The sequence below is a fragment of the Heterodontus francisci genome, chromosome 10 (genome assembly GCF_036365525.1).
Source record: "Heterodontus francisci isolate sHetFra1 chromosome 10, sHetFra1.hap1, whole genome shotgun sequence".
NCBI classification, from domain to species: domain Eukaryota; kingdom Metazoa; phylum Chordata; class Chondrichthyes; order Heterodontiformes; family Heterodontidae; genus Heterodontus; species Heterodontus francisci.
In genome coordinates, this window is record NC_090380.1 from 60,334,642 (window position 1) to 60,351,698 (window position 17,057).

At 44.4% G+C, this 17,057-nt stretch overlaps 1 protein-coding gene across 1 annotated transcript in view; it reads right to left on the minus strand.

Moving 5' to 3' along the window:
* Positions 1-2,904: 2,904 nt before the first annotated feature.
* si:ch211-214p13.7 (uncharacterized) overlaps positions 2,905-17,057 on the minus strand; it is a 70,074-nt gene continuing 55,921 nt past the window's right edge. The window contains exons 3-4 of the mRNA XM_068040598.1: positions 12,916-12,941; positions 2,905-7,880 (exon numbers count right to left, since the gene is read on the minus strand). Of these exons, the coding sequence (XP_067896699.1) occupies positions 7,704-7,880; positions 12,916-12,941 (203 nt within the window). The 3' untranslated portion in view covers positions 2,905-7,703. The remainder of the gene's footprint in view (positions 7,881-12,915; positions 12,942-17,057) is intronic.

Here is a 17,057-nt window from a genome sequence, read left to right on the forward strand (position 1 = left end):
CCACCCTAACGTTTCACCCAGCTGTATGGCCATTTGACCTTTCATCCAGCTCTATAGCCACCTGACCCTTTCACCCAGCTGCATAGACACCTGTGTTGACCACCCAAGACCAAGCCCACCCCTGCTGAGTGCACAGCACTAGAGATCAACAATGTCCTCTGCTCCCCCCCACCTCACCTTCCCCTATCCAATACTGCTCATGCCTACCTTCTCGTTGTTGCACTGAAGCCTTGCCTCGGTGCCACCAGCTTGCAATGGCTGGGGAATCAGAAGACACGTGAGGACCGCTCATTGTCAACTTAATTCCAAACCCTCCATTGAATCGCAATTGATTGCATTCAAATGTATTTAAACTAACAGTTCAGCAATTCAAATCGTACACCTCTTGCATTGTGACTTTCCCCCTGCTGACTAAATCCAGAGCACACGACCTTGGATTTCTGGGCAGACACGTCCATTGCTATTCTCCAGCCCCTCACACATCCTTCCCACTCCAAACAGCCTCACTAAATTCCACCCCCTGTTCCCGGCTAGGTTGAGGTCAGAGAACTGCTCCCGGAAGACCCTGGGTGGAGTAAGGCCTCCTGCTGAAAGCCCTCCTCCACCTCCCTCTGCGAGCAGCTTGTCCTCTTCTGTGCTGCCTCTGCATCATCTCCCTCTCATGCTGCAGGCCAAAATGGATGGTAACAGCATCACTGATGACTGGGAGAAAGTGGTCTGACCAGAACCCTTGAAGTCAAAACCAAGGCCTTCTCCTTGTGCAGCACCACTCCCCGTCAACTTCACCAACTTTAAACTAGTCTGCAAACCAGCAAACACTTCTACAAACTCAAACAGAACCAGTAGAAATTAATCTGCAACTAACTTGAGAGTGGTTGATGGATCCCTTTGAATAGCTCTGGTGGGTTAACTTCCAGCAGTTAAACGCATGTTCAGTTGTGTGTATTTAAAGGAGAACACTAGCTCGAGCAGCAAGATGAAAAAGGGGAACACTGTTGTCAAATCAGCATTCGATGCTGACTGACATTACGATCTGCCTACTCTGCATCCTTCCGGCACACGCTCCTAATGTCCGTGTGACTGATCTCCCCAAAATGGTGTCTGACGGGGTCACACCAGAAGTGTGCGTATGCAACAACAAGGGCACTAGTGGAATGGCAGTGGTGGGAGCACTCTGCCAAAACTACAGGCGCCAAGGAGCCAAATATTGTGGTCTCTGTAAATATACACATCATTCAAGCATGCTAGCTACTTTGGAGTTCTGAAGGATGATTTTCCTCTATGCACCTGGGGAATACTCAGGAAGGGAGATCAAAAAAGGGTAGAGGCCCATGACATTGTCAGGCAGCCCACAACTTGGCACCAGATGTCATGAGAAACAACAGAATTGCATCCCACCAATTGTAATCTCATGGCCCAACACATTCCTCATTCTTACATTACTATCAAGCTGGGAGTTGATCTCTGCTTCAATAGGGAACAGCACCAGGCAGGCATACCTTATAATCAGGCACCAGCCCAGTGCAGCTATGGCACAAACTCCTTGCATTGTCTTCAAAAAAAGCAGCAGGTTAGAAATAAAGTGATCCCCCAACCAACCAATGCATGAGAGCAAAACTCTGCTATCCTACCACGTCACTGAGAAATGTGGCGCACAATCAGGCAACTAATGGTTGGGCCTGGGGGTGGGGGGGGGGGGGATGGGGGTTGGTACAGTGGCATAACCATCCCATCTAATAATTAAATAACCCAGCAAGTGAGCACATGAAACAAGGCTGGAGTGTTTGCAATTGTTTCCAGCCAAAAATACCAACTGGATTGTCCAACTCGGCCTCCTCCTTAGTTTCACTGTGCAACCAGATACCATGTTTGTACATGTAACAGAACTGGTGCAGTTCACCATAGTTGCTGCTGACTAGAGAACATGAAAGTGGTTGACATATTGCAAGCTGTCCCGAGTAGGTCTTCACACCATACTGAAGGCAAATGTCAGTCATGTAGCTGAAGAAGGAACTCTTGATGGGATGATAGGAGTTGGAAGGTGTAACCTGAAGTTCAGGTATCTGCACATGTTCATAGATTCAGGTTTCAGTGCCTACCTTGATTAGCTTGCAGAGAGGAAAGCAGTTGCTGCTGAAAATCTGCACCTGCAATTGTTGGAACCACTGCTATGTCCATACTTTGTGCAGGAAGATGGTGACCATGCTCTAACACATTTGATGGTGAGTATCGGAAAAAAATGTAAAAAAGCTTTTTCTTTAAAAGAAAATCTATCTTCATTCAGAAGGAAACAAAATAACAGTTCCTTTCATATTGTTCAGCTCTTCCAGCCTGTCAGCCACACCGAGTGAATTTTCTTTTTCCACTTTCTCCCTCGTCTCCTGAAGCTGCAGAGACATCCTCAGGTATAGTGTTATTGGCATTGGTCACTCTCTAATATATAGTCAAAATGCAATTTCTGCATGGATAAGCCTAGACAGTGACCATGGGCAAGATCTTCCAACATCAGAGTTGCTGCAGCTAAGCCCAATTGTGTCCTTACCCAACATCTATAGATGCACTTTCTAGCTAGTTCCACTGAGTTGTGATCAGAATCAGGAATTCAATGATCATCACTGCTGGGTTCTAATCCTGCAATTCCCTATCGAACACTATCACGGGAGCACCATCACCACAAGGACTACAGCAGCTCAAGGAGAAGGCCCACCATCTTCTCAGGGAAAATAAAGATGAACAATAAATGAGGACTTCTCAGCACCGGCCATGCCCTGAGAATAAAAACAATCAATAACTCTGTGCCACTGAAGCCAATTGTACTCCTACCACCACCACCATCTCCCCCACTCCCCTGGCTGAGATCAGCTCACACTGCACAGAACGTGAATGAAACCAAGTAAATATGGCTCAAGTACACAAGGCAGCATATTTATTCATTGAGCCTTTAGGCAAGCCTGTAGATATAATACCAGCTGCATTAAAACTAATCTAGCTGATGAATATCTGCCTAGATATTAGTAACAAATTTTCAAAAGCCTTCCAGAAACTGTGCATATTACCTATGTCTTATCATGTTGGTGCTTTAGATGATTTTTCTGGGGAGCCGTGCTCAATAACAGCAGGAGTCAGGAATTGCTGCTGTTTGGTTGCACTCTTCTTTAACCCACATTACCTTTGAGTATGGCTCCTGCTGGAAGGGCAGCATTGGTAAATTTAGCCTGTAACATCTGCTACTCTGTTGGATGCGTAGACATATTTGCTGCGATAGAATGGATAAAGGCCCTTCAACCCAAGATAACAGATCAAATAAAATCCATTCCTTACACCTGATTGTAAATGAAATCCACAGGTTTCAATGTAAAATAAGACTATTCCCAAATCCAATTTACATAGCTGTGCAGAACATTTTGAAAGCCTGCTCTGAACAAATATGGCACTTTTTTAATTACATTCCCTTTGTCTATTTTTCGAAACAAGAGTCAAATTAATCAGTAGTCAAATGTTTTTATTTCCACCCAGGTAGAGATATTATTTTGGACACCTAATTATCTGGCTTGGTGAATAGTTACCTCCTAATATAGGAGGCAAGTTCGCAGATGACATGAAAATTGGTGGTGTTGTAAATAGTGAGGAAGAAATCCTTAGATTACAGGGAGATATAGATGGGCTGGTAAGATGGGCAGAGCAGTGGCAAATAGAAATTAATCCTGAAAAGTGTGAGGTAATGCATTTTGGGAGGACTAACAAGGCAAGGGAATACACAATGGATGGTAGGACCCTAGGAAGTACAGAAAGTCAGAAGGACCTTGGTGTACTTGTCCATAGAAGGCAGCAGCACAGGTAGATAAGGTGGTTAGGAAGGCATATGGGATACTTGCCTTTATTAGCCGAGGCATAGAATATAAGAGCAGGGAGGTTATGATGGAGTTATATCAAACACTAGTTAGGCCACAGCTGGAGTACTGTGTACAGTTCTGGTCACCATACCATAGGAAGGATGTGATTGCACTGGAGAGGGTGCAGAGGAGATTCACCAGGATGTTGCCTGGGCTGGAGCATTTCAGCTATGAAGAGAAACTGAAAAGGCTAGGGTTGTTTTCCTTGGAGCAGGGAAGGCTGAGGGGGGATATGATTGAGGTGTTAAAGATTGTGAGGGGTATTGATAGGTTAGATAGGAGGAAACTTTTTCCCTTAACAGAGGGGTCGAGAACCAGGGGGCATAGATTTAGGGTAAGGGGCAGGAGGTTTAGGGGGGATTTGAGGAAACATTTTTTCACCCAGAGGGTGGTTGGAATCTGGAATGCACTGCCTGAAGAGGTGGTGGAGGCAGGAACCCTCACAACATTTAAGAAGTTTTTAGATGAGCACTTGATACACCATCACATACAGGGCTAGGGGCCAAGTCCAGGAATATGGGATTAGAATAGTTGGATGCTGTATGGCCGACACAGACATGATGGGCCGAAGGGCCTGTTTCTGTGCTGTATAACTCTATGATTCTATGACTACAGTCACTTTTAATCTCCATTTAATGGCCTATTAGTACTGTATTGCCCCTCATTTGTGCATAAGTAAATATTCCTCATATAGGTAGCAGCTGATCATATCTACCTCTGAATACTATAGAGAATGGTTTTCAACTACTGCCAGCCATTTTGTGCCTGAAAAACTGGTAACCGTCAGTGCAAAAATCAGAAGGAGGGACTTTGACCACTCCTTGCAATTTTCAGACAGGGCAGTAAATGAGAACACAACATGCCCACCTTAAACAGAGAGGCAGTTCTTTATATACAAATCAGAGTCCTACTCTGGTTGTTGGAATAGATCTACAATATTAAAGGCACAAATGGGTGGAGGTTTTGCCCATTTGTACCAGGCAACAGGCAGTCTAACTAGAGATCCAAAACAGGCTTGGAACTTTTCTGGGGGCTAGGAAAGCTAGCTCCTTCTGGCCCAACAAAATTACAACAGACCACCATCGGCTGCTGGGCACCCCTAATGCAAACCAGATCTTTAATTCACTTATGAAACTGCTAGATTTTCGGTCTCCTGTTGTGCAGCAAATAGAAAATGTAGTCTGCTATGGCAAATATGAATGAACATCATAATGGATATGTTGCATCATTATTGTATATTTGATTAAAATACAATAACTAATTTAGTTATTAAAAGACAAGAAGTCTGTGACTTAGAAAAATACAAATCTCTATATTTTCAATGTTTATGCAACTGCTCATAAAATTCCAAAAATCTATTTCTGGTTTAAACAGAAGTTTCAGTAACATTTTCTCTCTGTACTTAGAGACTAGGATATCACTAGAAATTTGTGTTACAATTAGAGAACCGTTCACATTTTTAAAATTCAAACTTGAATAAAGGGCAACAGACACTTTCTTCTTTAAAATGAAGAACACTTGAATCCTAATAAATCCATAGGAGGTCAAAGCGATATTGGGTAGTGGCATAATGATAGCAAATCATCAGCTCATTCTTATACTTTGCTTCAATGACTGCTATGGAAAATAAAATCAACCCGGTGTATTTAGTTTTTGCCCACTTTTTCTACTCCCCAAGGCCAATTTAACCCCCATAATTTTCTTGCCAAGAACTATCATTATCTGGGTCAGGATTTCTATAAACTTCAGGCAAAAGACAAAACACTTTAGAAATCATTATATCTTACCCAACTTGAGTCAAAACAAAAACAAAAGATACTGAATTGAGAAAAGGTTTCACATTGAATTGCACTAGTGTCTCTAGGTGAAATGCAGCAGGGGTTGACTACATTGAGCATGTTAAGCATTAAAAAAAAGCAGATGATTAAATACATTTTATGCTTGAAGCAGGAATTCACAAAATGAATGAATCGCAAGTGATGCATTAGCTTTGGATCACTTGTGCATCCATCTGAAGACCACTGTAAAAATTAAGGTAGTTTTCAACATCCAAGATTCCTCCCAGTTGGTCTAATTAAGTATCATCTGGAATCAAATAGCAGATCAAAATAGAGAAATTATTGGCTCTGATTTTGCAGTTGTAATTATGGCAAAATTAGGGCGGCACAGTGGTTAGCACCACAGCCTCACAGCTCCAGGGACCCACGTTCAATTCTGGGTACTGCCTGTGCGGAGTTTGCACGTTCTCCCTGTGACCGCGTGGGTTTTCGCCGGGTGCTCCGGTTTCCTCCCACCGCCAAAGACTTGAAGGTGATAGGTAAATTGGCCATTGTAAATTGCCCCTAGTGTAGGTAGGGAATATGGGATTACTGTAGGGTTAGTATAAATGGGTGGTCTTGGTCAGCACAGACTTGGTAGGCCGAAGGGCCTGTTTCAGTGCTGTATCTCTAAATAAATAAAATAAAATAAAACTCTCAGTGATCGCCCTCATTGCAACTGTGAAACTGACAGCAACTTCTGGCATCTGCACATGCGCAGTTAAATGTGGAAATCCATAAGTTTATTTATTTAGAGATACAGCACTGAAACAGGCCCTTTGGCCTCTCCTAGTCTGTGCCAACCAACAACCACCCATTTATACTAATCCTACATTAATCCCATATTCCCTACCACATCCCCACAATTCTCCTACCACTTACCTACACTAGAGGCAATTTACAATAGCCAATTTACCTATCACCTTCAAGTCTTTGGCTGTGGGAGGAAACCAAAGCACCCAGCAGAAACACACAATCACAGGGAGAACTTGCAAACTCCGCACAGGCAGTACCCAGAACTGAACCCAGGTCACTGGAGCTGTGAGGTTGTAGTACTAACCACTGCACCACTGTGCCACCCTGTCAGTGATCTGTTGTCAGTGATTCCCTGCTCCTCTATAGGGTGTGCTGTTGAAGTCTCCACAGATGGCAATCTTTAGAAATCACTTGAACTGATGAGAATTTCCCCTTTTATGCTGTAATATTGCTATTAAAAATCCCAAAGTTATGCCCTGTTAATAAGGTGCAACTGGGATTTTAATGGTGTACTAAGCAATAACTATCGCTGAAGAACTTCTCTGACCCTGAAAAACTAATTTTATATTTGTGTAATGTCAATTTTTTTCATGACGATAAAAATTCCATTTTTTTTATGTTTATGATATTTCATCTTATAGGAGTAAATCCCAATCTTTATTTTGCTCCCTGTAAAATTTATAAAAAGTGAAGGATAATCTGTGCATTCTACTTCCTGGTTTGCTGTCTGTGAAATTCTTCAATGCGATTGGTTGCTTACCCTGCTTGTTGCTGGACACCAGAGATTCCCTTGACTTGGCACCAAAGTCAAATTAACCTCAGGAAAGAGGAAATCCACGCTACAGAGATCGCTAGATCTTTGTGGGCAGCTTTCAAGGTCAGCAGTGAGTGTCGTGCTTCGCCACTAACTGCAAAATGCAAGCTATTGTGTTAAATGATGTCTGCTTGTCAGCAGAATGGGAGACAGAGATGACAGTGGAGAATGGGCAGCATTGCTCCTTCCCTAAAAACAATTGCAGTGAAATCAACAAAGTAAATTACAGGAACAATTCTCGTGTTTAACTCTTCTTCTCCCAAAACAATGTAACAATGAAACAATTCCTATATGCACATACTGGTAAGGTCAATAAACACCATTTGTAGTTTCTATAATCACCAGCAAAGCTGAGCAAACTGCACCAGTAGAATACAGCTAATAAACTAGAACAATATGAGACTGTTTCACGTTTACAGCCCATTAGTTGGGTAACACTTCCTCATACTCTTGAGTATCTGGTTCTGAGGTGGTGGCTTCTTGCATGCAATTGTAGTTAATCACTGCATATTCACAAGTGTTGTTACTTCTTGAATTCTCTTCATTAGAAGCACTCGGGTTGTTGTGTTCTATTGTGGCATACAAGATTTCTTCATTTTTCTGCAATATGAAGATAATAAAAATGAATATTGTATGCATTACACCAGAGCATGAAAGCTGGTGTTAATACAACGGACACTTCAACCACTGAATTTCATGTAAGTTGCAAGTTTGAATGGGTTTTGCATGTGGTGTCTGCTCTCAAGAGTCACTGCAATGTTTTTCAGCATTCTTATGGTCAGTATAAAACAGCTGATCCCAACAACTTACTGTACACACAGTTGCAACTCTTATCATGATGCCTGTGAGTGAAAAAGTATAATTATTCTGCTCCTCCTCTTTGTAACAACTCTTGTGGAATGGAGAGCAATTTAATATAGCATCTTTTCAAGAGAAAGTAGATAAGTATTGAAAGCAGAGGAAAATACCAGAGATATGGGGCGTGAGCAGGGAAATGGAACTGGTTTGATTTTGCTCACACAAAGAGCCAGCACAGGCACAATAAGCTAAATGGCCTCCTTCTGTGCTGTGAACTTCAATGTTTCTATTGCAAAATGTTCTGCTGCTTCATGGAATATTAAGAACACAAGAAATCGAAGCGTAGTAGACTATAATCGCTTCTTGAGCTTGCTCTGCCATTCAATGAGATCACGACTAATCTACTTTCCACTTTCCTTCCTTATTCTGAATAAGATCTGCTTATGCATCCGTTTGTTCTACTTCTTATTAAATAAAGTCAGCACATTGGCAGCAGTTAGGTATTTTTTATTGAGAAGGTATTTGTATTTTGCATATTGTGATGGAGTCCACAGTGTGAGACCAGAGGAGGGGCGTGTGCAAACTGTTTTTTGAACAGATGTCTTGTTGAATTCTATTAAGTGCACAGACTGGTTTTAAAACTTGTTCTTTTTTTTTTAGACAGACCCTAACTTGAAAGTGAAACAAGAAACTTCAGGTTTCTGGGGAAATTGAAACTTGGTGGGAATGCAGAGTCATTTTACTAGCGGCATGTGACAAGAACTATCCAGGCTCAGATTTGAAGACTGCAGAGTTCGAGCAGGCTGTTTGGCCGAGAGGTTGCAGAGAGAGAAACCTGATTCTAGGAGCTGGCCATTGGACAATATGAGTCTCAGTGACTTAAAGAGTTATGTATAGAGCCACGCCATGAAGACTGTTGTGAGCAAGGCCAAGGAGAAACTGCCTGTGTGGAGTTTGCAAGTTCTCCCTGTGACCATGTGGGTTTCTGCCGGGTGCTCTGGTTTCCTCCCACAGCCAAAGACTTGCAGGTTGATAGGTAAATTGGCCATTGTAAATTGCCCCTAGTGTAGGTAGGTGGTAGAAGAATGGTGGGGACGTGGTCGGGAATATGGGATTAATTTAGGATTAATATAGATCGGTGGTTGTTGGTCGGCACAGACTCGGTGGGCCAAAGGGCCTGTTCCAGTGCTGTATCTCTAATGCTAAAACGAAAACTGAACTAAAAGGTCAATCGAGAGGTGACAAGACCGAAACATTGAAGGGAAAATTGCAATGCTTGCTATCGACAAGATGGCATTACATTGGTATCTGCATCTTGGAACACAGGAGTTGGAAATCAACCTGAAGAAGTTCATAGTTTGAGGAACTTTGTGTCTGCTTGGTGCCATCTTTGCTGAGATGACTGCCCAGTAAGTCGGTGAGACCTATTTTTGTTGCATTCAATAGTTAACGTGTAATCTGTGTGCTATATATATTGACCATGATTTATTTTTTAATTCATGTTTAATTTATGTTGATTTTGGTTTGACTGTTGGAGTAAAGGTTATAAAAGCGAAATCCTATCCATATTGGGGTCGTTCCATAAATTCAGTTCTTCTTATTTATTGATTTCCACGGGGGTCATAACAATATTCTTTTTGTTTCTCTTCTTGAGATCCCACCACCTCAAAGATCATTCCCTGAACCAGAAGGTAGGAAGGTGACCTTCTCCCATGCCTGTACCAATGCTGTTTTGCAGCCAGTAAGTGGGAGATGGAGATAACAGCTTGGGATGGCTCTGTAATTTCTCCTCCATTCCTATGGGAAGTGGTTTGCCTTTTCTTGCCAACTCCCCATAGCAGTGTCATTGATATTGAGTACTCATTTTGCAGTAGGAGATGCATAAATACAAAGTTTGCTTCATAGCATAAGCATTCGACACTCCTTTCCCTAACAAGCTAGCAGACAATGCCGCCACTTCCTTAGTATTGAATGGTAGATTTTTTAAAAAAATATTCAATCTTGGGATGTGGGCATCACTGACTAGGCCAGCATTTATTGCCCAACCCTAATTCTCCTCGAGAAGGTGGTGGTGAGCTGCCTTCTTGAACTGCTGCAGTCCATGTGGGGTAATGACACCCACAGTTAGGAAGGGAGTTGCAGGATTTTGACCCAGTGACAGTGAAGGAACAGCGATATAGTTCCAAGTCAGGATGGTGTGTGACTTGGAGGGGAACTTGCAGGTGGTGGTGTTCCCAACCATTTGCTGCCCTTGTCCTTCTAGGTGTTAGAGGTCGTGGGCTTGGAAGGTACTGTCTAATGAGCCTTGGTGCGTTGCTGCAGTACATCTTGTATATGGTACATACTGCTGCCACTGTGCGTCGGTGGTGGGGGGAGTGAATGTTTATGGATGGGGTGCCAATCAAGTGGGCTGTTTTGTCCTGGATGGTGTCGAGCTTCTTGAGTGTTGTTGGAGCTGCACCCATCCAGGCAAGTGGAGAGTATTCTATCACACTCCTGACTTGTGCCTTGTAGATGGTGGACAGGCTTTGGAGAGTCAGCAGGTGAGTTACCCTTCACAGGATTCCTAGCCTCTGACATGCTCTTGTAGCCACGGTATTTATATGGCTACTCCAGTTCAGTTTCTGGTCAATGGTAACCCCCAGGATGTTGATAGTGGGGGATTCAGCGATGGTAATGCCATTGAATGTCAAGGGGAGATGGTTAGATTCTCTCTTGTTGGAGATGGTTATTGCCTGGCACTTGTGTGGCGCAAATGTTACTTGCCACTTATCAGCCCAAGCCTGGATATTGTCCAGGTCTTGCTGCATTTTTATACGGACTGCTTCAGTATCTGAGGAGTCACGAATGGTGCTGAACATCGTGCAATCATCAGCGAACATCCCCACTCCTGACCTTGTGATTGAAGGAAGGTCATTAATGAAACAGCTGAAGATGGTTGGGCTTAGGACACTATCCTGAGGAACTCCAGCAGTGATGTCCTGGAGTTCAGATGATTGACCTCCAACAACCACAACCATCTTCCTTTGTGTGACGTACGACTCCAAACAGCGGAGAGTTCTCTCCCTGATTCCCATTGACTCCAGTTTTGCTAGGGCCCCTTGATGCCATACTCGGTCAAATGCTGCCTGATGTCAAGGTCAGTCACTCTCACCTCATCTCTTGAGTTCAGCTCTTTTGTCCATGTTTGAACCAAGGCTGTAATGAGGTCAGGAGCTGAGTGCCCATGGCGGAACCCAAACTGAGCGTCACTGAGCAGGTTATTGCTAAGCAAGCGCCACTTGATAGCACTGTCAACGACACCTTCCATCACTTTACTGATGATTGAAAGCAGACTGATGGGGTGGTGATTGGCCAGGTTTGACTTGTCCTGCTTTTTGTGTACAGGACATACCTGGGCAATTTTCCACGTTGCTGGGTAGATGCCCATGTTGTAGCTGTACTGGAACAGTTTGGCTAAGGGTGCGGCAAGTTCTGGAGCACAGGGCCCATGTTGTCAGGGCCCATAGCCTTTGCAGTATCCACTGCCTTCAGTCATTTCTTGATATCACGCGGAGTGAATCGAATTGGCTAAAGACTGGCATCTGCGATGCTGGGCACTTCAGGAGGAGGCTGTGATGGATTTATATTGGCCTGACTCTAATGGCATATTTAAGCTCCTTTTATATCATGGCATCTATGCAATCAGTAACTTCATGAATGTACTTCACGCTGAGCAAAAGGTTTATGTGAAGCTGAGTGGTATGGTTTCCAAATGAATACGATACATTTTTGAATTTATTCTAATTTACTAATTTCTACGACAAAGATGCAACATTTAATAGTTTATAAAGAAACACACGAGCAAGGGAGCAAGGTGAGCACTGCATGTTAATAATTTAACCACTTTCAACACTTTACTATTTGTGTCTTAGAACTGGCTTATAAATATTCCAAATTTAAATGCTTCAGTATTTTTAAGACATAAATAGAAAGTTATCATGCACAATTCTAGAATCAAATAACTTCAATTACTGCAATGCTATCTGTGGCAAACCAAAGTCTGCAGCTCATAAGAAAACGATGACCACATTTCTTAAATTTTATTAGCTGCTGGTTATTGAATATATTAAGTATATCCAATCAAACACTGCAGTCAATATCACCAAAGATGAAAATAAAAGTAAAATAAAAATACATGATACTCAGCTGTCAGGTTACTGGTGAAATTATTCCTGAAGAGTATATTGGAGGAAAGTATTGATTTTGCTTGTTTGTTTTTCATTGATATTTTTATTAATGCTAATAATTCCAAATAACATTTGTCAGAAATATCGTCATAAAGTGGTTTTGCGCTCATCTCCCTCCTTGACTCAGTTAAACTGCCACTGTCTTCACGAAAAAGTATTCGGCAAAATGTAAAGCAAAATACTTCGGATGCTGGAAATCTGTATTAAATATGGAAAATGCTGGAAACACTCAGCAGGTCAGGCAGCATCTGTGGAAAAAGGAAAATAGAGTATTCTGACAAAAGGTCATCAACCTGAACCCTTCCATCTCTCCACAGATGCTGCCTGACCTGCGGAATGTTTCCAGGATTTCCTGTTGTGGAGGGAATCTTACCACAATTATATAACATGCAAGAAACGCAATGGAATGTTATGATATGCTCTGCTACACTGAATTAAACATTCATAAGCAAATGAAAGGGTTCACCCGGCACTTTCACAAAGACAGTGTCCCTTTAACCAACTGCAATCACATATGAGAGAAACGCAAAATAATTGCATGTTGCAAATATCAGTTGGCAAAAGCTTTATAAGTGTGAAAAAGCATACAAAAATATGTTGATACTTACTCTTGGTTTGGTATCCTCATGTTCACCTAGAATTGATAATATGTTTCATTAAACTGTGAACATTCAGTTGTTAATAATAAACAAACACAAAAATACTGTACTGATAAAAATAAAAAAAGACAGGCTGATAACACACAAAGCCAATGCATGAAAGCCACAATATTCTATGTAAATCACAGTATCTCTATTTGAATAAAAAAGAGTAATGTTTAAACACAAAAACCCTGTGCTACATAGAATTATTTTTATATTGTAAATAGATTGCACTGAGATGTAAGCATTAAATTCGAGATATCTGGCTAGAAATTGGACAACCCAGTTTTTAGGACACAGGGATCGTGCCCAATCCGATCAAGGGGGTACCAACCTCATCTGAACGATTGTAGCATTGGCCCAAGTGGCTTCTACACTACCGTCCTCTCCTAAACACTGCCTGCTGCTTCTGCAGTCAGCAGGAGTCCAGGCAACGTTGCTTGGAAACCAAGTGGTCCACCAGCCTGCCCTTCTTAAAGGCAGGCTGTCTCTCTTAAAGGGAAGCTGCACTAAACAATATTGCTGGAATTTAAATTATGGCAAACTATACACCAAGGCACAGAAAGTTTCACAGTGACGAATGTGGTGTTGGAGATGTTAGTGGTGCAGGTGGGCAGGAGGACTGACGCCATGGTCACAGAGAGGGTCAGGAGGCCATTAAGGACTACTCTCAGAAGGAAGTGGGAGCATGTGGTAGACAGGAAGGTCAATTGCCAAAGCCTGGGCCCGAGGATCTGGCAGCAGTGCCACAGGAAATCTAGCAGTCTCACCAGGTGATCAAGGTCAGTGAATGCATTTTCATCCTACTCACCGCAACACAACATTTCATGTTACTCAATGACGCTCACCACCATCAACTCACCCAGTAGCACTCCCTGGCACTCAGGACTCACACCAAACAAACAACCTCATACTCCTACCAACGATGCCTGCCTCACACCCACCTCTCACTGACTCCACATACCTCCAACTATTCAGCTACGGCAGGCACATTACCCAAACACAGTGCTGCACACCCACTGACATACTGCCCTCTCCCTTGCAGGGCTAGGTTTCACACAAGAGAGGGAACAGAACAGGGTGGCACAGTGGCGCAGTGGTTAGCACCGCAGCCTCACAGCTCCAGCAACCCGGGTTCAATTCTGGGCACTACCTGTGTGGAGTTTGCAAGTTCTCCCTGTGTCTGCGTGGGTTTCCTCCGGGTGCTCCGGTTTCCTCCCACATGCCAAAGACTTGCAGGTTGATAGGTAAATTGGCCATTATAAATTGCCCCGAGTATAGGTAGGTGGTAAGGAAATATAGGGACAAGTGGGGATGTGGTAGGAATATGGAATTAGTGTAGGATTAGTATAAATGGGTGGTTGAAGGTCGGCACAGACTCGGTGGGCCGAAGGGCCTGTTTCAGTGCTATATCTCTAAACTAAACTAAACAGAACTGTCAGGGGAGGACTCCTGCATTTCCTGAGCCCTGTGGAGGAGATGGCATTTCACATCATGGCTGTCACAGGGCCCGTGGCATCTGACATCGCTGAGAACATAGAGGATGCTGATATGTTTTTTTCCTTATGCTCCTTCTCAACCCTCAGCTCACCTTCAACCTACTATCTGGCATGATGTGCAAGCAGATGATGGCATGACCATGGACCTCTTGTTTCCCACCTCATCTCCCTTCCCTCACACAAATCTTCCCCTTCTGCTTTCAAACACCCAAGAACTGCTGCCTGCCTAGCCATAGGAGCCACAAGAGAAGGAAAGAGAGCAACCGCACAGCACTGAGGAAGAAGCCCCATCACTTGATCTGGCACTCGCAGTCACCAACTCGGATACTGGCAATGCATGCACCTTGGAGGGCTGTATAGAGATGGGATCAGCACATAGTGAGTCATCTGGGCATGAGTGGCCTGCACCTGTAGGTAAAGGGTGGATCATTTGCCAGCTCACCAGAGGCTGAGGTCGCGGATAAGTTCTGCTGCAGAGGACTCAGGTAAGGACCTCAATGGGGTAGCATACAGGAGAACGTTGATGGGCCTGCTGGGTGCTTTGGCTGGCCTGCTCGTCATTTGGTGGCCAACTGTAGCACAGTGTTCTGCAAGCAGGAAGGACATCAGACAAAGGACTGCAAGCAGAGTAAGTGCTACAACATGTGTGGTGGGGCAGGCCACCTCTACAAGACCTGTCCAAAATGCTGCCTCAGTTACACACAAGCAACGAGAATCAAAGAGAGGCATAAGGAAGGAATGGTGATCGTGGATGGTGCTGTGAAGGAGACCAGCAACCCTCTTCCCACCAAGCCCCCCCCCAGCGAGGAAAATGTGTCTAAGGAAGACAGGAGAAGAAAGATGAGGGAGCTGCAGCAAGTTGCCAAACACAAACCCTGTGCCTGGAGCCTCCTCCTCAGCAGGCAGAATCAATGGAGGAGGAGCCAGCAGAGGGACAACTGGGTGACTGGCAAGTGGTCAAGAGGAAAACCACAAAGAAGGCCCAGAAAAGGGAACAGGCCACCAATCAAACCAGTGGCAAGAGGAGACTAATGTCTGAAATGGACTACAGCAGCTGCTCCTCATCAGATGAGGAAGGGCAGGAAAGATGGCACCAGCAAAAGAAGCAGCAGAAGGCAAAGGAGCTGGAAGAAAAAGTCCCCCAGCTCTGAAACACGGGATGCAGCCATGGGCCCAGCGCACCCCCAACCCCAAAGTGCCAAACACAGCAAGACGCCCAGCGCACCCCAACTCCGGGAAACGAGGAGAAATGAAGCACCCAGCGCACCCCAGCTCAGGGAAGCCAGGAGCAGCAAAGTCCTCGAGGAGGAATGGGGGGGAAAGACAGCACCAGCGGAGGACAGTCCAAACCTTACTGCCTTCAAGACCCCACTGATGTTACCCTGGCAGAACGAAACCCCCGGGAGTGACCAGGACAGTTTTCTGAGCCTAACAACTGCGCAACAGCTTGAAAACACCATGGGTGTGCAGGAACATACCCAAGGACTGGGACTTGTAATGACACCTAGTGTAGTAAGCAATATACAGTTTTAATGGGTTTAAAGATTGCTTCCATTAACGCGCATAGTGTTTAGTCTACTATGCGATGTGTTTTGACCTCGGGATACCTTGCCAAGGTCAAAGCTGACCTGCTGTTACTGAAGGAGTGTGGGATACTGCATCTCAGCATTTACAGGCAATGATCGCGATGGTGGTCCCACGGGACATCAATCTGGTCAGGGGGAAATGATTCCCATTCCTCTGGCCTGGGTATTCTGCTTCGCGGAGACAACTTCACCATCTCCGAAGTTAAGGAGGTGGTGGGCAGTCGCTTCCTCATAGCCGACATGGTGTACAAAAATGCTCCGCTCTGGTCAATCAACGTGTACATCCCGGTTCAATACAGCGAGCGGCTGATTGTCCTCCAGCAACTCCCACTGCTGGCGACGTTCAGGCCGGTCATTCTAGGTGGTGACTTCAACTGTATCATTGATGCAGCTGGACGATCCGGCAGGGCCGACAGTCAAATGGACACTACATCCAGACTCCTGATGGAAATGGTAAAAGATGCCAAGCTGCATGACATCTTCAGCAACCCTGCAGACAGAGCGCAGCGTAGATACACCTGGTCTATACCATATGGGTCTGTCTGTTCCAGGACTGACATCCTGTTTGTGTCCTGTACATTCACAATCAAATCCACCGACATCAAACCAGTGTTCTTATCTGACCACTGCCTCCTACTGGCGAACTGTCACTTACAGGACAATCAGATGGTTGGCGGGGGACCTGAAAGCTGAACGGGAAACTGTTGACCCCAGAGAACATTGAGGAACTCAGAAGGGATTACAAAGGTTGGAAAACTGTGAAACCCCTCTTTGAGTCCTCGACACACTGGTGGGAAGCGATCAAGGTGAACTTCAAGAGGTTCTTCATCCTCAAAGGGGTGCAGAGGCCGAGAGAAAATGTAGGGAAATATCCCGACTCCAGAAAAGCATGCAGAATCTGCTGCTGCTGCAGTTGATGAAGGTCGAGGCCAAGAAGGATCTCCATGTTGTGATGAGCCAGCAGGCCTTGCTCTTTGCCGTGGAGGCCTCCAAGATCATCTTCTGGTCCAGACTGCGCTCCGCG